The sequence below is a fragment of the Pinus tabuliformis genome, chromosome 7, assembly GCF_031772625.1.
Source record: "Pinus tabuliformis cultivar Carrire ecotype Pingquan chromosome 7, CPIR1, whole genome shotgun sequence".
In the NCBI taxonomy this organism is placed as follows: domain Eukaryota; kingdom Viridiplantae; phylum Streptophyta; class Pinopsida; order Pinales; family Pinaceae; genus Pinus; species Pinus tabuliformis.
In genome coordinates this window covers 172655965-172678861 of record NC_142293.1, presented here as the reverse complement: position 1 = coordinate 172678861, position 22897 = coordinate 172655965, and the positions used below count along the sequence as shown (strand labels likewise).

The 22897-nt window shown below is 38.5% G+C and overlaps 1 protein-coding gene across 2 annotated transcripts; it reads right to left on the bottom strand.

Annotated features, from left to right (window-relative positions):
• Nucleotides 1–364: 364 nt before the first annotated feature.
• On the bottom strand, nt 365–22094 carry LOC149246388 (cysteine-rich receptor-like protein kinase 43). 2 transcript variants are annotated; one of them, XM_089457898.1, is made up of 9 exons: nt 21659–22094; nt 21459–21534; nt 20844–21341; nt 18277–18413; nt 17952–18159; nt 17622–17856; nt 9209–9344; nt 8803–9015; nt 365–785 (listed from the first exon to the last, which is right to left on the bottom strand). In XM_089457898.1, exons 1-9 carry the CDS (start codon nt 21695–21697, stop codon nt 705–707), a joined length of 1623 nt encoding a protein of 540 aa, XP_089314024.1. In that variant the 5' UTR covers nt 21698–22094; the 3' UTR covers nt 365–704. The 2 variants fall into 2 exon arrangements, with proteins under 2 accessions (XP_089314024.1, XP_089314023.1); XM_089457897.1 differs by lacking the exon at nt 365–785 and having other exon boundaries at nt 8650–9015.
• Between the last annotated feature and the right edge of the window lie 803 nt (nt 22095–22897).

Sequence of the window (22897 nt, the reverse complement as noted above, 5' to 3'; positions counted from 1 at the left end):
TTCTCTACCTTGGCTAACACTTTAAACTAGTAACAAACATGCCATTCTCTATATTGCCTAAATGTTAATACTAAACATAACATTCTCTATATTAACTAAACACTTTAAACTAGTAACAAACATGCCATTCTCTATATTGACTAAACGCTAATACCAAACATATCATTCTCTATATTAACTATACCATTCTCTATATTAGCTAAACACTTTAAACTAGTAACAAACATGTAAAGAATTGACTAAACGCTAAGACTAACCGTAAATGCCACCGTCCATATCTAACCTCCTAGAAATATGGAGCAACATTTTTCTTTTCCTATGCAAACCTTTTCTCATTTTATCTAAACTAATTAACCCAAATAACTTAATATACCACCATTTTGCATTTAAATTAAAATTATATGTATGTTCCAAAATCTCTTCTTCTTGGATAGACATTTTAAACCTAACCACAAAATGCTTTATGCAAATAAACGCACGAAATCGACCGTTAAAATGTAACCATTTCACGAAACTGTTCAGTAAAATCACTCTCAACAAATAATAAATAGAGGGCTTCGTAAACATCTAAAATAGCCTGAACAGAAGTGTTCAGTTTTATGTAATTGCATTTATACTCTTCACTCCTGGATCTTTCAGTCTTAATTCAATTACACGGCATCAATTTTCACATTCTAGGCTCGCCATTTTCCACCACCTTGCTGTCACATGGTTCCATCCACAGGGTTCACTTTTCTGCTTCGCACATTAGAGCGCTTCACTTTTCTCCTTCGCATATTAGAGCCCTGGATTTACAAACATTTGGAGGTGAAAGAAATCAGATCACCATTCAAATGATTGTATTTGTATAAACCATCCAAGCATGAACGCACAGAGTTCTCCTTGTAGAATCAATGACAACAGCGGAACGGAAAAGCATTCTTCATTCAAAAGAGAAAAAGCATTAAAATGCAGATGTAAAAGCTCAACAGATGAATTCTAAAGTTGCTTGGTGATCATAAATTTATTTCACCTGCAAGGCTATGAGAGAACAGGGTTTGCATTGAAGCCTGGAGTTTCTCCTGCATGTGGTAGACATTCACAACTTCCCGCCGTTTTGGTTCTTCATTAACCTCATTTATGAGGACACCAGCAAACCTTTAAATATTTTATAAAGCTGTATTCTAACCCAGGATAGTTTTTGCCCGGAAACCATGGAAATTCTGGAAGTATTTTGTTAAAATATATGTGAAGTTTTTGGAAATAGTAATAGAAGTTTCAAAATTTTGGGTGCTCAAAGGTTTTTGATGGTGTAAAATAAATAAGATTTAAACATTTTTACTATCAAATTTTTTAGGAAAAATAAAAAAGAGCTAATAAATTTAAGCAATTCTAGCTAAATTTACTAAGCATGTGACAATTCTGTTTTATAATAGTATTTTTTTTCAAAAATCCATGATTGTTTGAATTGCTTTTTACCTTAGAAATAAATGCAGCACCATTAAAAAATAACTGCCCAAAATCTTAAAACTTACAGTTGTAATTCCAAAAATTCCAACCTTATTTTTTCAAAAATCATATTGAAATTTCTATCGCTTTCCTGGTAAAAATCATCTGCTGGTTAGACTACTAGTTTTTTAAAAGCAAAATCTCTACACAAATTTTCCACAGATTCAGCATATATGTTGGGGATTTTTAATGGGAAAATCCCAAAAACAAAAATTCAAACACACAGAGGCAATGCTTTGTTTTCACTCCAGGATCTTTTGTGCACAGGGAAGCTTAAAAAAATATTTACTGAGGAACAGAGTATTTCACCACCATAAAAAAATTTCCATTCATTAAAATATATGTCTGATACATATTCATCCTCTTTGCTGAGAGGGATTCACCACAAAAAATACATTCAACAAAAAACATTTACTCTGTTTTCACCTGAGAATTCACTGAGCTGGGTTTACTGCTGTAAATCCCCTTTTACATTCACTGCTGTGAAAGACACTTTACTGCTGTAATAAAAATTTACATATACTGGTGTAAAATCTTCTTTTACATACTCCTGAAAAAAGACATGCGCTCCACCATTTTCTTTATGCACTGTTGTGCATTAATACATGGTTTTCATTTGCTGCACCTTCGTTTTACAATGCCCAACAAAACATTACAACCCACAAAAAAAATCTTTCGCTGCTCCTCAGTTTACATACCTCCCATGTGCAACAACCAAAAAAAACGTAGCACATTTCACTTGTTATATTTTCATAACATAATGGTCAACACCCCAACAACAAAAAACATAACACGTTTTCTTATGTATATTAATATATGCCGTATGAAAAACTTAAATATTTTACCAACGCATATGACATTGCATTGATAGCAGGTATGGTCAACCAAACTTAATTTTACTCCACGCAACATAGTTAATGTTTGCCGTATGCAGGTTTGAGCAATCAACGGACAAAAACGCTGGAGACAATCGAACGACGGACAGAGATATCGGGAGGCATTATATGACTGAACATTAGCACCCGAGAAATCTGAAATGGTGACGTATGGGGACAGCCACGCGTCAACTCTAAATTTTCTCGGGCCCTTGTGTACGGAAGATACCTTTGCCGGAAAGTGGCCCGAGAACTCTCAGGCGGGTTTGGTGAACGGTTTCTGGCGATATACATCAGCGTTGAAATTACACATTCAACACTCCCCTTTAATTTCAACTGCTGGGCATTCAGTCATACCCAGACACTTTCTCAAAAATTCAAAGCTTTTCTGATCCAGTGGCTTTGTCAAGATGTCTGCAACCTGTTCTTGAGTCCTGCAATGTTCTAGGACAATTTCTCCATTGTTCACCAATTCTCTGATGTAGTGAAACCTTGTATCAATGTGTTTCGTTCTCTTATGAAACACTAAATTCTTTGACAATGCAATAGCTGAGCTATTGTCACAAAAAATCATTGTCGCTTTTGCCTGCTCTTGGCCTAAGCTTTTCAACATTCTTCTCATCCACATTGCTTGACATGCTGCTGTTGTAGCTGCCACATATTCAGCCTCTGCTGTAGACAATGCTACAATGCACTGCTTCTTAGAAGCCCATGAAATGGCTCCTGAACCCATATGAAAAACATAACCGGAAGTGCTTTTCCGATCATCTACACTTCCAGCCCAATCACTATCAGTGTATCCAACCAAATCTGAATGTTCTGAGGCATGATATAAAATTCCAAACATTTTGGTACCTTTGACATACCTTAAAATTCTTTTTGCTGCCTGCCAATGTGCCTCCTTTGGCCTCTCCATGAACCTGGAAATTAAACTAACAGCATACATAATGTCAGGCCTAGTAGCTGTTAAATACATAAGGCTGCCAACAATTCTTTTGTACAAACTATGATCAAAATCCTTGCTGTTGTCCTCTCTGCTGAGTTTTAATCCCATTACTGTGGGAATGATCGCTGCCTTGCATTCTTGCATGTTAAATCTGCTCAATACTTGATTTACATATCTTGCTTGTGAGATAAAAATTCCTTTTTCATTTTGATCTACTTCTATGCCTAAGAAGTATCTCAAGAAACCCATGTCAGTCATTTCAAATTCTTCTTTCATGACTGATTTAAAATTCTCAATGAGCTGATTATCATTACCTGTGAAAATAACATCATCAACATACAAGACAACAATCAAAATTTTACCATCTTTTTCTTTGATGTAGACGGTGGGTTCTCCTTCACACTTGTCGAAATCATTATTCAATAGATATAAATCTATCTTGCTATACCATGCTCTTGGCGCTTGCTTCAGCCCATAAAGAGCCTTCTTCAATTTGCACACTTTGTGCTCTTCACCTTTCTTCTCATAGCCGAGAGGCTGTTCAACATAAACCTCTTCCTTTAACACTCCATTTAGGAATGCTGACTTCACATCCATTTGGTAGACTTTCCATTTGTTTTGAGCTGCTATGGACAGCACTGCTCTCACGGTTTCCATTCTTGCAACCGGTGCGAAAGTCTCCTCATAATCTCTCCCATATTGCTGCTTGTACCCTTTGACAACCAGCCTTGCCTTATGCCTTTCTATCTTACCTTCAGCATTGCTTTTGGTCTTGTAAACCCATTTCACTCCAATGACTTCTTTGCCTTTTGATAGCTCAATCAAATCCCATGTTTTGTTTCTCTCTATGGCATTCATCTCTTCATCCATAGCTTCTATCCATTTCTTATCTTTGATTGCATCTTCGAAATGAATAGGATCATCAACATGACAATACAAGGCAAATAAGGAATTCATTCCTTCATCATAAATATCACTTAAGTTTCTGAACTTCTTACCTCTTTCATTTGGTGTGCAAGTGCTTGATGATGCACTTGAATTTCCTCCTTGTGGTGTGCTTGGAGAAGCACTCTCATTTATCCTCAATGGTGTCCCTTGCTGTCCTTGTGTTGGCGCTGTTGTTTGGGGATGCATTTCAGCCACCTCCTCATCATCTTCATCATGAGACAAACAGTTTTTAACATTCACTGTTTTCTCTATGCTTCCATCCCAAGCTTCCTCTTCAATGAATTGAACATCTCTGCTGACAAAAAACTTCTTGGTAGATGGGATATACAACCTGTAGGCTTTGGATTCCTCATTGTATCCAATGAAAAGACATTTCTTCCCTTTGCTGTCCAACTTCCTCCTTAGCTGATCTGGAATGTGTGCATAGGCCACACATCCAAAAACTCTCATGTGGGTGACTCCTTGCTTTCTCCCACTCCATGCTTCTTCTGGCACCTTGTTCATCACTGCTTTTGTAGGACACCTGTTCAAAATATACACTGCACAATTTACAGCTTCAGCCCAATAATCATTTGGCAAATGCTTTGCCTTCAGCATGCTCCTCGCCATATCCATAATGGTCCTGTTCTTCCTTTCAGCAACTCCATTTTACTGTGGGGTGTACCTTGCTGTAAACTGTTTATGAATTCCATTTTCTTTGCAAAATCTTAGGAATTCCTTGGAGATATACTCACCTCCTCTATCAGTTCTCAAAACTTTTATATGCAGCCCGCTTTGGTTCTCCACAAATGCCTTGAAATTTTGGAATTTCTCAAACACTTCACTTTTGTTTTTAAGGAAATATATCCAAATCTTTCTTGTAAAGTCATCAATGAATGTTAGGAAATATTGGCTGCCTGCTAGTGATGGAGCTTGCATCGGTCCACATAAATCCGAGTGGATGATCTCTAAGGGTGCCTTTGCCCTTATGCTCTTCCCTGATGGAAAACTTTCTCTGTGTTGTTTTCCCAAAATGCAACCTTCACAAAGGCTGTCTGGTTTCTCTATCAATGGTAATCCTCTTACCATTCATTTCCTGCTCAACAAATTTAGACCTCCAAAATTGAGATGACCAAATCTCAAGTGCCACAACCAATTTTCATCCTTTGGCACGCTTTGGAAAGCCTCTTGGGTGACTGCTGCAATTTCTCCTTTGTTTTTCAAGTCTGCCCTGATCTAGAGAGGGAACATCATGTTCCTTGTCATCTTCACTTCAGCAATGCATCTTTTGCTGGGTGGTATATCCATGATGGTGCATACATCATTTTTAAAGAAAACATTGTACCCCTTATGGACTAGCTGTCCAATACTCAAGAGGTTACATCTCATTCTAGGGACATAGTAGACATCTGCTATGGTTTTCTTTTCTCCTTGCTTTGTAAATATTTTTACCTCCCATTTTCCCATAACAGAGATTTTGTTATCAGTTCCAAGTGTGACTTCTGATTTCACATTTTTATCTAGGGCAGAAAAGAAGGCTATGTTTCCTGTCATATGGTTGTTGCAACCTGAGTCTAAAAACCATATGTCTTCACTGTTTGTTTCAGCGATGTTACATGCTAACAACACATTATTTTGACTGTTGTTTTCTCTAGTAACATTTGCATTTTGTTTACTACTCATATCATGCTGCTTCTTCCTACATTCACTGGCATAATGCCCATATTTTTTACAATAATAGCATTGGACATTGGATTTTTCATACCTTTGTCCTTGAGCATGATGTTGTCCTCCTTGTTGGCTGCTGCCTTGGCCTTATTTCTGATTTGGATTGCTGCCTCTTCCTTGTGCATTTGCTGCGCTGTTCCTTCCACCTCTGTTCTGGCTTCTGTCTCTTCCTCTCTTGTTTCCTCTGCCTTGACCTCTTCCTCTTCCAAAGGACATCTGGGTCTTGAAGGCTTGCTCTAGAGATGAGTTTTCATTCCTACTCAACCTCTGCTCATGTGTTATCAGTGATGCATGTAGCTCATCAACTGAAAATTTTGAGAGATCCTTTGTCTCTTCAATGGTGGTGACAATCGCATCAAACTTTGAGGGTAAGACCCTCAATATTTTCTCCACAATCCTCCTATCTTCAAGGGTTTCTCCGTGAGTCCTTATCTGTGTGACCAAACCAATTACATGTGTGAAGAATGAATCAATGTTGTCTGAGTCCTTCATGCACAGATTCTCAAAATCCTTCCTCAGCAATTGTAGTTTTGTTGTCTTCACTCTCTCCATGCCTTGATAGGCTGTCTTGAGGGTTTGCCATGCTTCAATGGATGTCTTAACTGCTGCTAACCTTGGAAACACGCTTCCATGCACTGCCTGATACAAGAAGAAAAGGGCTTTTGAATCCTTCTTCTTGCAGCTCTTCAGCAGATCCTTCTCTCCTTGAGTTAATGCATTGAACTCATTTTCATCTGCTGGTTCTTCAAACCCAGATTCAACTATTTCCCATAAATCTTGAGAGGCAAATAGGGCTGTCATGGTTATTGCCCAATAGTCATAGTTTTTCCCATTAAACTGTGGGAGCTGGGTGTTAAACATACCCATACCAGTGCTTGTGCTGGCCATTCCTTGACTGTGTGTTTAAAACAACTGACTGCTTCTTCAGCAACACACAAGAAAGCTTTGAAGAATACCTGAATCCTTCGCTGTCTGAGTCTTCTAACTGCCTGAGAAGTTTTACTGCTGCAACAAGCTCCTCCCTTCAGCTTCTTTAACTTCTTTAAAGAGCCTGGTCCTGCTCTGATACCACTGTTGGGGATTTTTAATGGGAAAATCCCAAAAACAAAAATTCAAACACACAGAGGCAATGCTCTGTTTCCTTCACTCCAGGATCTTTTGTGCACAGGGAAGCTTAAATTTTTTTTTACTGAGGAACAGAGTATTTCACCACCATAAAAACATTTCCATTCATTAAAATATATGCCTGATACATATTCATCCTCTTTGCTGAGAGGGATTCACCACAAAAAATACATTCAACAAAAAACATTTACTCTGTTTTCACCTAAGAATTCACTGAGCTGGGTTTACTGCTGTAAATCCCCTTTTACATTCACTGCTGTGAAAGACACTTTACTGCTGTAATAAAAATTTACATATACTGGTATAAAATCTTCTTTTACATACTCCTGAAAAACATTCACTGCTGTGAAAGACACTTTACTGCTGTAATAAAAATTTACATACACTGGTGTAAAATCTTCTTTTACATACTCCTGAAAAAAGACATGCGCTCCACTATTTTCTTTATGCACTGTTGTGCATTAATACATGGTTTTCATTTGCTGCACCTTCGTTTTACAATGCCCAACAAAACATTACAACCCACAAAAAACATAACACGTTTTCTTATGTATATTAATATATGCCGTATGAAAAACTTAAATATTTTACCAACGCATATGACATTGCATTGATAGCAGGTATGGTCAACCAAACTTAATTTTACTCCACGCAACATAGTTAATGTTTGCCGTATGCAGGTTTGAGCAATCAACGGACAAAAACGCTTGAGACAATCTAACGGCGGACAGAGATATCGGGAGGCATTATATGACTGAACATTAGCACCCGAGAAATCTGAAATGGTGACGTATGGGGACAGCCACGCGTCAACTCTGAATTTTCTCGGGCCCTTGTGTACAGAAGATACCTTTGCCGGAAAGTGGCCCGAGAACTCTCAGACGGGTTTGGTGAACGGTTTCTAGCGATATACATCAGCGTTGAAATTACACATTCAACAATATATCCCTAAATTTATGACTGCTCCATGCTTTACTCCGTAAAACCAAAACTCTTAACTAAACCTGATAAAGATATGCAGAATTACTAAATTTTCAGAGTTATTACTTTTATTTACCCCTCTTAAGTTTTACCTTTTGCCCAACCCTCTTCGCCAAAAGCTCGAAACTGATAATTCGTTAAAACGCAGTGTTATCACCATTTTGACTGTTGTGGGAAACACAAAACAATCAAATACACTTTCACAATGTCACATCGTTAGGGTTTTGAGTTGGGCAATGATTAAGTTTAAATTTTTTTATGGGGTTTTGATGAGTGTTATATATATATATATATAAAATTAATGAATTATAGAATAAAATAATAAGAAATCAATATTAGTAAATATTAAAAATGTTATTACAGATATAAAAATTGTAAAGATAAATTATTAGTAAATATTAAAAATGTTATTACAGATATAAAAATTGTAAAGATAAATTATAAATTTGAATTGTGGTATGAAGTTATAAATTTTAATCCGTAAATTTGATCATAACTAATTTAAAAAAAAATTACCCATATTAAAACCTCAAGATTAAAGTTCCAGCTAACTCCACACTTGACAACATACTCAGGGAAAAAAACACAACATACCCCTGTGAATAAAACTCCATCGGTGTCCGAGGAAAATTATCTCTCTCTTTGCTTTCTTAAACATAAATATAACCCATCAAATTTCATATTTGTAACCAAAAGAGTCAGAAATGATAGATTAGATGGAGAATGTGATACCGGTGGATTTGTTGGAACTGGTAGTATCAGAGAAGTTGAAAGCATCGCAGTAACTTCTGACATTGGTGGACGACGCAATGAATCCTCCTGTGTACACAAAAGACCAACCTGAATGCATCTCGAGGCCTTCTCCTTATCACATGTTTTAATTATTGTTGGATCAATCGTCCGCAAAACATTGTGTGGTTTGCGTGGTTTGTATGAACTCCACACCTGCATTTTTCATAAAATATATACATGAAAGAGAGATGGATAATTTTGGCTTTAATTTAGTTTATTGATAAAATAAGTATACATTTCAACAGATGAGGAATTCGTATCAAAATAGATCAGTGAAATCCGTTATCTCATGCTTCGGCTAAAGATATCCCGAGGAAAATACTACAACGCTATCAGAGCATCTCACCCATCCTAAAAGCTCCCTCGGTTCAGATGATATCTTTTTTCCCGTGAGAAGTTCCATGAGAACAATGCCAAAGCTATAGACATCTGTATTTGCAGATAACTGCCCTTCCATAACATACTCTGGTGCCATATACCCTCTGCATATTTGAATTCCAATGGAAGAGATATGTGAGGGAACTTTTAGGAGTTCAGCGATGATTATGTGAAATTTAATTGCAGAAGAAAATGTAGTGCTTGATCTTAGAAGTTAAAAACTAATCAAGAATGGAAATTCAAAAATTTAACAACAATGAAAAAGTAATTACGTCCATAAGCATCTATATTGGAATGGGATGAAGGCTATATATTGAAATTGGAGAGAGGTTTACATAGAATAATGAGAAAATTTAATCTTTAAATATCATCGGTCATTTAATCTCTATTGAATCATAAAACAATATTAATTATCATTTTTTTATAATATTATAAAAAAATTATTATTAATCATTTTTTTTAATTATTATGATTTTATAATTATTAAATTATCTATTTTTTATATACATGATAGGAAAAGTATTAATTACTATTTTTCTTTTTAATTTTTATTACTTAATGTTTAACTATTTTTTGTCAAACTTGTATTTTTCAAATCTTCATTTTTATTAGATATCGTTTTTTGGGATTCAACTGTGTTAAGTAAGTCATTAATGTATGACCATTTCCATGAGAGGTAGTCGTAACTGACTAATTTCTCATGAATTTTGAATTGTTCACTTAGCACTCATTGTATCGGGTTCTCATGATTTTTGAATTGTTCACTTAGCACTCATTGTATCGGGTGATGCTCACAGGGGTGAAGAAGTGGGATTGAAACTAGTGAAATGAATCACATAGCATCAATCGTCACTTCCGGGGTGAAGAAGTGGGATTGAAACTAGTGAAATGAATCACATAGAATGCATCAATCGTCACTTCCGGGGTGAAGAAGTGGGATTGAAACTAGTGAAATGAATCACATAGCATCAATCGTCACTTCCGGGGTGAAGAAGTGGGATAGAAACTAGTGAAATGAATCACATAGAATGCATCAATCGTCACTTCCGGGGTGAAGAAGTGGGATTGAAACTAGTGAAATGAATCACATAGCATCAATCGTCACTTCCGGGGTGAAGAAGTGGGATTGACACTAGTGAAATGAATCACATAGCATCAATCGTCACTTCCGGGGCTTGCACCGGGTAACCAGGACTTCCCAGGAGGTCACCCATCCCAGATCTCCTCTGGCTCAAGCGCGCTTAACTGTGGAGTTTTCCCCACAATCAAGCCCACTTAGCTTGCTACCCCATTTGCAAAACCTTAGCAAGTATTGTGCCTCATGAACCATTCAAATAGAGATCCCTTCACTCTTTTTGAATTTAAGTATTAGGGGCTTACGCAGTGCATTATATTAATCGTTTTTTACCATTCAAGTAGAGATCCCTTCACTCTTTTTGAATTTAAGTATTAGGGGCTTACGCAGTGCATTATATTAATCATTTTTTGGGATTCAACTTCTTTAAGTAAGTCATTAACGTATGACCATTTCCGTGAGAGGTAGTGAGAGGTAGTCGTAACTAACTAATTTCTCATGATATCACATAGCATCAATCGTCACTTCCGGGGCTTGCACCCGGTAACCAGGACTTCCCGGGAGGTCACCTGTCACGCCCCCAATCTTTTTTTCTTTTATTGGGCGGGGTGCGGCACCACCGAACGCTCGCTTTTAACTAAGTGCACATTTATGGACTACGCCTTAACCAAAATCAACAACTTTAAACCGATATAATTATATCTTCACTTATTACCATAAGCATAAATCTTCTTCAAACTTCACAAACCATTCTTAACATTATCATATGCAATTTAACCAAATACAATTGCAAAACAACCGAGAAGAATGGGAGGGGCAACTCCCGGAAAGTCTGCCCAAATATATATATATTATGAACTTTCTTCAATAATACAATGAACAAGTGTGCCGGGCAAATCCACGGCCAACACTTAGAATTCTTTCCAATATATACAACAAGGCATAAGAAGCCTTAACCATACACAAATCTGCACCTTTTGTTTGTGAACGGGCCCCACACGGGTCACCAAGACGTTCACACAAATCTGCACCAATCTGCGTACATCCAACCCTCAACCGTGACCATAAAACAGTCCTCAACCGTGACCATAAAACAGTCCTCCACCGAGAGTATAAAACAGTCCTCAACCGAGACCAAATATCACATAAGCCAAGCTTCACCATGCGAAGTCCTCTTCACCTTATGCGCATGAGGAATGCGCATTACCCAAGTGAACCTTCGCACTTTTTCCTTTTACCTTATGTGAAGGAATGTTGAGCGAAAGTCCATGGAGAGAATGAGCTCCATCTCTCTCCATTTATACGCATGCTTCACTATGTTTTAAGAGGGGTTCCTCAATTCATGGCCGACTCCTCTTTTGAACACTTAAGCCCACGTATTTGCTTTAATTTACATTATTTAATTCTCATTAATTCCACATATATTCGTATATGTGTCCTTCTCTCATATAATATGCTTCGCTCTCATATAAAGGGGTTCTCCACTTACGTTTGCCCCATTATTATACACGTATGCCCACATATTATATTTTAATAATCCACACATATTAATATATGCGTTCCACACCATATAATATGCGCCCTTCTTATGTTTTAATGGCCGTCCATAATCCATATAAGGTCACGTATATCATATGTCGTTCGCTTATATTTACATGCTATTCCATACATGTGTATAAGCTCCATTTTTATGCGCTCCAATATATACGCTTGACACTTGGCCACATTCGGCCTAAGTGTCACCATATATCTTTGTCGCTCTGCAACTCTGTTCGTCGCACCATCGGGTGGCCGTGCCCGCTCGTCGGGTGGCTGTACCCGCGCTTGCCTGCAGAACCGCGTCCATAACTGTTGCCTTGCGCCCGCCTCGTCGAACCGCGCCCTCATTCCGTCACGCTGTCCACCGCATTCATCGTTCGGCCGTTCGTCCATCGGGCGTGGGTCGCCCATCGGGTCACCCACCAATCCATGCACCGTGCCAACTCGTCGGTCTGCCCATCCGTGGCTCGGGTGACCGCACCTTAGCTTCGGTCCATCGTCCAAGTGTCGGAGGTTCGCCCCTTGTCGTGTCTGCCGTCGTGCACGAGGGCGCCCACCCATCGTGCACGTCTGCCCGAGACCTGAGGGCGTTACACTCTCCTCCACCTGAAGTCGTTGTCGACCTCGACAACATATCATCTCGGTAGCCTTCTACCAAGATCATCATCCATGGGAAGTCATCTCGATCACCATATGTCGTCCCCATGTGAACTGCTGCCATGATACTCCAACAAATGCCAACACATCTCTGCGCACTGCTAGCTCCCATGTCTGAACTAGTTGGGTAGCTAATCCAACCGTCACGTCCAAACCATGAGAATGCACATCCTCATGCCACCATCAGTTGTTCCTCAAAGCATCCTGTCACATCTCCGACTCATCAAGAATCAGCTCCCATAATCCATGCTCAGGTCCATGAAAACTCCATCCATCTCATCTGCAACATGTTGTCCACGAAGTGTTGGTGTCAATGTGTTAGTCTGCCATATTTATCCCAACATCATCATGTGTGAAAAGTAGTTGAGTCTCGGCTCAACACATCATCATCATCATCGTGACCCCATCACCTCAAAGTGTCTCATTGATCCTCCACACCAAGTCACTCTTCCAAGCCATGCCCATACATGTACTCTGGAAGTATGCATCCCATACTACATCAAAGTCTCCCGACCTCAGCTTCTCAATGTATCGGACCTCCAAGTCCACCATATATGATGTCCAAAAGCCACAACGATCTCATGTCATCATGAGCTCCTCAAGCCATCCAACACTCAAGCATCCAATATGCCTCCATGCGGTATGAATGCTCCATGGTCTGCTCACAACTCCATCCAAGTAATCAATCTTCGGTTTAGTGAACTCGGTCACCAACCATATCATCATGTCCTCATAGGTCCCTTCTCCATAGCTCCTCCACCAAAGGTTCACCAAGACTACCTTCTGGTTTCGGCCATGAGAAGTCCATCCAAGGGTGTGCCCTTCAATCTGTCCATGAGTCATGCCGGGCACTCAGCCATGTGGCTAAAGCATGACCCAATCATCCACAACGATCATCAAGTTCCACCCTTGTCACGAGCCCTTGCACCTTCAACCATAAGGTCACAAGTAGCCCCAACAAGTCCTTCATCAACCAACGATCCTTGCTTCTCCATACAAGGCTCCATCATAGTCATCCACAGTGAGATCCTCCATCGCATAGGCAAACCGACTTTGCCTTTCACTGCACATAGTCCATCTACCAAATGCCCAAATGAAACACAAGTATTCATACTTACCTTATCAATATGAGGCTCCTCCATATGAGTGACCTCACCCACACATGTCGATAAGCTGCACGATCCTGGTTCAACTTGAGCCCCTTCAAGTTCTGCCTCCATCGAGTCCTCATCCTCATGTGATCCTTCCATAAGAGTGTCTTCATTGGTCCATGTCCACAAGCTGCATGGTTCAGGCTTAGCTTGATCATCTTCAAGTCTAACCTCCATCATAGTTAAGTCTTCAACATCTTCGGTCACCATGACTTCCTCTTCTTGTTCTGCAACCTCATCTATTGCCTCACTGATTTGAAGAAGTCCATCTCGTCCAAGCATCACATCAATGCCATCTGTATTTATCACCACGAAGTTCAGCTGACCTCTACGTCCTTCCATCTGTATGGGTACCTCTTGTATCGAGCCTACTGCCAAATTCCAAGAGGTTATCTCCCAGTTCTCCATAGCAGATATCAGCCCCACTTCTTCTACTAACCGTGTCGATATAAGATTATATGAGAGTCCCATGTCTGCCAATGCTTGAACATCTCTGCCACAAATCTTCAAGATCACAAGACCTCGGTTGTTCTCCATAACCTTATCTGTCAACTATCACGAGCAATTGCTCACCAGCTCTGACCGAGCTCTGATACCACCTGTCACGCCCCCAATCTTTTTTTCTTTTATTGGGCGGGGTGCGGCACCACCGAACGCTCACTTTTAACCAAGTGCACGTTTATGGACTACGCCTTAACCAATATCAACAACTTTAAACCGATATAAATATATCTTCACTTATTACCATAAGCATAAATCTTCTTCAAACTTCACAAACCATTCTTAACATTATCATATGCAATTTAACCAAATACAATTGCAAAACAACCGAGAAGAATGGGAGGGGCAACTCCTGGAAAGTCTGCCCAAATATATATATATTATGAACTTTCTTCAATAATACAATGAACAAGTGTGCCGGGCAAATCCACAGCCAACACTTAGAATTCTTTCCAATATATACAACAAGGCATAAGAAGCCTTAACCATACACAAATCTGCACCTTTTGTTTGTGAACAGGCCCCACACGGGTCACCAAGACGTTCACACAAATCTGCACCAATCTGCGTACATCCAACCCTCAACCGTGACCATAAAACAGTCCTCAACCGTGACCATAAAACAGTCCTCCACCGAGAGTATAAAACAGTCCTCAACCGAGACCAAATATCACATAAGCCAAGCTTCACCATGCGAAGTCCTCTTCACCTTATGCGCATGAGGAATGCGCATTACCCAAGTGAACCTTCGCACTTTTTCCTTTTACCTTATGCGAATGAATGTTGAGCGAAAGTCCATGGAGAGAATGAGCTCCATCTCTCTCCATTTATACGCATGCTTCACTATGTTTTAAGAGGGGTTCCTCAATTCATGGCCGACTCCTCTTTTGAACACTTAAGCCCACGTATTTGCTTTAATTTACATTATTTAATTCTCATTAATTCCACATATATTCGTATATGTGTCCTTCTCTCATATAATATGCTTCGCTCTCATATAAAGGGGTTCTCCACTTACGTTTGCCCCATTATTATACACGTATGCCCACATATTATATTTTAATAATCCACACATATTAATATATGCGTTCCACACCATATAATATGCGCCCTTCTTATGTTTTAATGGCCGTCCATAATCCATATAAGGTCACGTATATCATATGTCGTTCGCTTATATTTACATGTTATTCCATACATGTGTATAAGCTCCATTTTTATGCGCTCCAATATATACGCTTGACACTTGGCCACATTCGGCCTAAGTGTCACCATATATCTTTGTCGCTCTGCAACTCTGTTCGTCGCACCGCCCTGCAGCTTCGTCGCACCATCGGGTGGCCGTGCCCGCTCGTCGGGTGGCTGTACCCGCGCTTGCCTGCAGAACCGCGTCCATAACTGTTGCCTTGCGCCCGCCTCGTCGAACCGCGCCCTCATTCCGTCATGCTGTCCACCGCATTCATCGTTCGGCCGTTCGTCCATCGGGCGTGGGTCGCCCATGGGTCGTCCACCCATCGGGTCGCCCACCAATCCATGCACCGTGCCAACTCGCCGGTCTGCCCATCCGTGGCTCGGGTGACCGCACCTTAGCTTCGGTCCATCGTCCAAGTGTCGGAGGTTCGCCCCTTGTCGTGTCTGCCGTCGTGCACGAGGGCGCCCACCCATCGTGCACGTCTGCCCGAGACCTAAGGGCGTTACACTGGCTCAAGCGCGCTTAACTGTGGAGTTTTCCCCACAATCAAGCCCACTTAGCTTGCTACCCCATTTACAAAACCTTAGCAAGTATTGTGCCTCATGAACCATTCAAATAGAGATCCCTTCACTCTTTTTGAATTTAAGTATTAGGGGCTTACGCAGTGCATTATATTAATCGTTTTTTACCATTCAAGTAGAGATCCCTTCACTCTTTTTGAATTTAAGTATTAGGGGCTTACGCAGTGCATTATATTAATCATTTTTTGGGATTCAACTGCTTTAAGTAAGTCATTAACGTATGACCATTTCCGTGAGAGGTAGTGAGAGGTAGTCGTAACTGACTAATTTCTCATGATATCACATAGCATCAATCGTCACTTCCGGGGCTTGCACCCGGTAACCAGGACTTCCCGGGAGGTCACCCATCCCAGATCTCCTCTAGCTCAAGCGCGCTTAACTGTGCAGTTTTCCCCACAATCAAGCCCACTTAGCTTGCTACCCCATTTGCAAAACCTTAGCAAGTATTGTGCCTCATGAACCATTCAAGTAGAGATCCCTTCACTCTTTTTGAATTTATTGTTTAAATTTTGTTTTTGACAACATATATGAATTCAGCATCTTTAAAAACCTATAGGAACTACAATTCTGGAGAGTTCACTACTCAAATTTGTGATTCCAACAAATCCGGACTAAATTATGGACAAATTTGATTAAAAAATAAGTACCTGAAAGTCCTCAAAAAGTCTAACAAATAGCTTACTTATCTGATTTAACACTAATGGCCCAGAAAAGATTGCACAGCATAACAAACAGTCAAAATAGTGTACCAGCAATCAAAGAATCATGGAAAAAATCAAATTAAAGTTCTGCAACCATTGATCACCACTTTCCCATTTCACTTTTGTTTTCCCTATCTAACTCTAACAAGTGTCACAGTCTGTTTTAGTTTAGTCTAATTAGGTTGAGCTCAGTTCAGTCTTACTATAGTCATTTATTACTGATATCTCCCATATAATCTTATTTCACTGTTTTGGAATATTGAAAAGAACAATCACCATTCCACTTTTTCTTTTCGATTTTTGTCACTTACAACTAAAAAAATTGCGTGACAAAAGTTATAATAATGAACCAGCAATCAAAGACTCGTGAAAATATAGGCGAATTAGAGTTCTGAATGCAAGATCATGTCACATACCTGCATGGTATTGCACTGACAGTAAACAAGAGTCATGCAAGTGAGGTAAAGGTCGAACAGGTAGCAGTCGATATACAATGGGCAGTGTCTCATAAGGGTTGCTTTTGAGAAAAAATCAACCATGAAAGGGCCATGACATCAGTGACACAAACTCACAAAGGGGGTCTGTGTCATGAAATCTATAAATGAATTCACATAAATTCACACTTAGCATGCTAAAAGGCACTCAGAATTACAGTAGGCAAAATTACAGTAGGCAAGGTCTTGGGAGGGTTCCTTTTGAGCAAAAATCAACTATGAAAGGGTCATGACATCAGTGACACAGACTCACAAAGCGGGTCTGTGTCGCGAACTCTATAAATGAATTCACATAAATTCACACTTAGCATTCTAAAAGGTACTCAGAATTAGATACTGGTCCTATTAGCATTTATTAGCCATTAACTATTTACCTTATATGTACAGGTAGTCAGGTAGTTTAAAATGTGAACATTTTCCAGATGCATGCATTCTAATTGTTATTAGCTTTTGCCTGTGTGTTCTCTTGAGAATTGTATTAAAAACTTACGGGGTTCCAACAATCCCTGTGCTGACAGCAGTCCTATCTTCAGGGAAAACTTTAGCAGTGCCGAAATCTGCTATCTTAGGAATTAGTTTCTCGTCCAACAAAATATTACTGGTTTTAATATCTCGATGAACAATTCGGGGTTGAGAATCCTCGTGAATATAGGATAGCCCACGAGCTACTCCAAGGATGATGTTGTACCGCTTCTTCCAATCAAGTTCTTTGCGTTTCTCCGGATCTGTATCCATGGATAAGAGGCCAATTCAACACCGAACTATCTAGAATGATACATTACTGATTTTTATCTTGATATATTAAGTGCAAGTGACTCACCGGATAGCCATGTATCAAGGCTCTTATTCGGTAAGTACTCGTAAACAAGGAACTTTTCTGATCCCTGTGCACAGCAGCCGAGTAGATTCACTACATTCCGATGCTGAATTTTTGCAAGCAGCTTTTCATTCATAAATTCCTTCCTTCCTTGCCTAGATTTTGACGACAGCTTCTTCACAGCTATTTGTTTTCCGTCTTGGTTAGTTCCCTGAGAGATTCAGAAAAATGCTCAGTATGAAAGATTTTGTAAAATAAATCTTAATATATATATTATATGCCCGTTTTCTATGTAAACCAGTAGAAGCCTTGTGCTAGCCTGTGTTACCTTGTATACAGGTCCAAATCCTCCCTCTCCAATCTTGTTATCAATGTCAAAATTGTCAGTAGCAGCTACCAGTGCTTCCATCGTAAACACTATTGGACAAATAGTGAATAATGCGTCTTCGACCACTTGCCCATTATCTGTTCGATACAATGAAATATACAATTACATCAGAAAAGATGGGGGCAGAAGTTTTTGAAGACATTATACGCTTTATGAAGTAAGAAACATTTTTTTGTTTTGAGTTTTAGTTATTTCAAAGACGTTTCAATTTAGGTGAAAACATTTTTGATATAACAGTGTGCTTTTATTTTGTTCAAAAATTTATTGTATAAATAATCATTCATTCAACTGCTCTAACTTGAATCTGTAATCATTTGGTAAATCTCTTTTAGAACACTGTAAAGTTCCGTTCTCCAAAACGAACAGAGTATCCATTATTCTAACCTGAATATCTACTGTATTGTAGCTGCGATGATTCATCGTTTATATTTCTATGTCCCAGATAAATGAGATCCATTCCACAGCCCCAAAAGGACTGGGGTGATATAATCAACTCTGTGTACGCCCATGTCACAGTGTATTAATTCTACAGGCCGTAGTATGTAACAGTATAGTAATTCTACTGGCCGTAGTCTGCCTAATTTAAGAGTTTTGGGGTATATGAAAGTTTGGGGGTATATTTTTCATTTGAATTTGTCTAAAATAGGATAGAGATTTGTTAGATGATAAATTTGAGTGGTTAATCAAGATTTTTCAGGGTGTTAAATTTATGTATATATATTCAAAAAATACATTTTAAGTAACAAAACATTATTATTCTACCAAAAATTGTTTTACTTACTAAAAGTTTCAGACAATACCATTCTACAGAATGCCCAGAATATGGTTACTGAAGCATATCATCTAAACCTGGCTGTAACTAGAGACAACACTCACAATGGCGATACTAGAAGAGCATACCAAATGCATTCATATTGGGGATATATATTGAAGAAAAAATGACATAATATATTGACCATATAATAGAGATTAAGAATTTTTATATTGGCAAGTATAAAAATTAGTTAATAGAAAATATAAATAAATATAAAAAATGTTAATAAAAAATTAGATATCAACCATACCTAATAAAATAGGGGTTTATGGTTACTAAAACATATTATCTAAACCTAACTGTAATCATATGCACCTGAATATTTAACCTTAATTCATATAATTAGACAATAGTCATATGCGATATCCATGTTCTGACTGTAAAGCAGAATGCTGTGAATTTATATTGATGGCATATATCCATGTTCTGACTGTAAAGCAGAATACTGTGAATTTATATTGATTTCCCTTTCTCTTGACCATCAGATTTTTAGGATATTCTCAAGTCTGAAATTTTGGATTTCAAGATATTCCCAAATCTGAGATTTTTGAGAGTTGGATCTGCTCATTATAAGAAACAAAATGCCGATTTTGATGCCAAGAGGCGTGAAGACCAATATCAGCGAGGCCAAGAATACGATGCGATTGTGGCCAGTCTCCAATACCCAACATCGACACAGCTTCCATGTTAGAGTTGTCAATCCAACTAGCCATAAATTTAGAGGTTCAATGTATTTCCGAAGGAATTTAGAATGCTCCTGTTGTCATTCCAACTATCCCTAAACATAGGGGTATAATGTCATTCCAACTAGCCTAGACTGAGTGGTATAATGCATTTATGTTGAGGAATTTAGGTTAGTAACTAGTTTCGATCCTTGTATATAAAGAGACCAGCTTCTCTGTGTAACTGGGCAGGCGATTGTATTGCTCAGAGGAGCCATACGCCCAGAACTGTTACGCAGACAAGACAGAAGGTATTGTAACTGGGTTGAACGCCATCGTTTGGTTTTGTGTGCCAATTTAGAGTAATGGCTTTTGGTAATGTCACCGCAGGGAGTAGGGAAAAGATAGATTATTACTGGTTTGATTAGATCTAATTAGGGTCAATGAGTAGATTGATTGTTATTGGTGTGCAATGGGATGTCTAGGGAGGCGATTAACTTTAATTTTGAAAACCAGGATTATTTATTTGTTCAAATTAATGTCAAGAAGCTAACATAAGAACTAATTCGAAGTTAATTCCCATTTAATTAAATGGGTTTCAAAGTGAAAATAAAATTAATTCCCAAAATGTTATAGAAGGAAAGAATCTTTTATTTATGCCATATTAAATAAAGGAGGTTTTTTCTGTTAGATTGTTCATTTTTTATTGGAGTCATTAATGGAGGCTGAGGAATGGTTCAGTTTTTATTGGAGTTGTTAATGGAGGCTGAGGAATTGTCTGGGCAGTCAAATCTGAACAAAAAAAAAATCAAAAAAACTTGTAGAGGCAGTGTTTGAATCATGTGTTTTATGGTGGAAATGGATTCAGCACCATTAAAAACGTTTAGGACATCTAAAATTTTGAAATTTAAAGACTATAACCTGGATTTACAAAAATCCTTGCCAAATTTTCTCAAAATATGATCCAAATTTCCATGACTTTCAAGGTAAAAAACAGTTTTGTTAAACTACTGCATTTGCTCCATCGTTACCCCGTTTTTGCTCTGTCTGTTGCTTCGGATCCTTCTTCCCCTGCATTTCTCTCTTTGCCAACGCTGTATGTTCTTTCTTATAACCACCGACATCTTTGACTGAATTCTGCTCTCTGTGTTGATTTTGTGTCTTGGCCTCGTTCCTCTGCATTTCTCTCTCAGCCATCGTTGTATGTTCTTTCTTATCACCACCGACATCTTTGCCTGAATTCTGCTCTGTGCGTTGATTTTGTGTCTTGGCCTCGTTCCTCTGCATTTCTCTCTCAGCCATCGTTGTATGTTCTTTCTTATCGCCACCGACATCTTTGCCTGAATTCTGTTCTCTGCATTGAATCTGTGTCTTGGACTCGTTCTTCTGTTTATTCTGAGTCACTGGCCACAACTCTGTATGCTTCCCACATTTGTTCTGCAACGTCTTCAACAAGACATCAGCAGACACCAGTGTTCCTGTAACAGTCGCCTTCTGCTCGCCAGGATCGATACTGACGGTGTGCACACCTGCAACAACGAGCCATATGGTTAGTAAATATTCATAACCAGATTTGAACACGCGACCTGCACTAAAGAAGACAAAACTAATTATGTGCAAACATGCGGTATCGCAACGATTCTTACCATCGATGTCCCGGAGAACTCTCTTGACCTTTTTCTGGCATCCCACGCACGAACAGTAAATCTTCAGAGTCCAAGTCTGCACAAAGGAAATACGACGATTGAAAAAATGCCATTAACTCCCAAACAGATCCCTATGAAGCGCAGATCTACGAGCATGAAATTTATTCTATACAGAATGAAATAATTTTTTTTCAAAACACCTGGATTATAGGATGCTTCGAATCTTCGTATTCTGCCATGCCTCCGGACTCTCAGAGATTCCCAATTTGACTGGGAATCGTAAATCCCCAAACCACTGCGGCTGCTTGGCACAAGCCCTCTTTAAGTACTTGGAGTCACAGGGGAATCCACCTCCACTGAAAAAAACTACTTTGTAAGAGAAAATAACAATGCAGAGAGAGTCTCAGTTCTTTTTTTTGGGATTTTACAAGGTAGAGAAATATAACAATCAGTCTGAGATTATTAGTTCTATGAGTAGTCCAGTGGGTTGAAGCCTTGTGCCAAACTAAGCGAGTTCAATTCTGCTTTGAATCCATGAGTGCCAGGCACCAATAAGTGAGTTCACTAGACATGAGGAAGCTTCCGGTGTGCTGCTAATTAAAAAAAAAATGTTGTTTGGTCTTCATTCTTTGGAAATTCCTTGACTCTAATACATCTTTGTAAACTAAAATAAATTTATAAAGTAAACTTTATTATTTTTAATTTTTTAATTTAATTATATTTAACTTTTAAATATTTTAAAATTGGATGGTCTTAGGTGAGTTTTTGGCCATTTCTGTCATATTTCAGTGATTGGATTCTGATTAGATTTTTGTCATTTAAATTATTATTTTTAATGTATACATTATACATTATATATTTAAAATTATAATTTTCTACACAGTCTCAATCATTCGTTCATTTTGGATGCGTTCTCCTTCACCTAAGTCACATGACTAATATCTCCACGTGGCAAAGCATCTCATCCATCCTCCAACTGTAAAGGTGTCCGCTCTTTCTTTCGTGGACGCGAAGCAAAGTATCATAATGTTTTTTCATCAGAGTTGTCTTGGTCAGAAAGTCCACAAACTTTATAATACTTTCTCCTCTCTTGAAAAGTTGGGAAATTTTTAAAACTATTTTTTATTAATTTGAAAAATGTATGGTGTTATATTATGATTGGAAATGTATGATTGATTGTATTATTTTATTAATTTAGGCGTGAAAATATATTTATGAAATTAACTAATTTAATTATAAATATAAATGTTTGTTCACTTTTATTTATGAAATTAATTAATTTAATTATAAATATAAATGTTTTTCTGTTTGGGGTAGCTTAATTGGTAATGGCCATGGAAATGAAATCTCACACGAAGTTTTGGGGTCAAATCTTGTGCTATCCCCGGGTGAGAAGTTAGACATGATGAAGATGTAGTCCTAGTGAGATCTACCAAGAT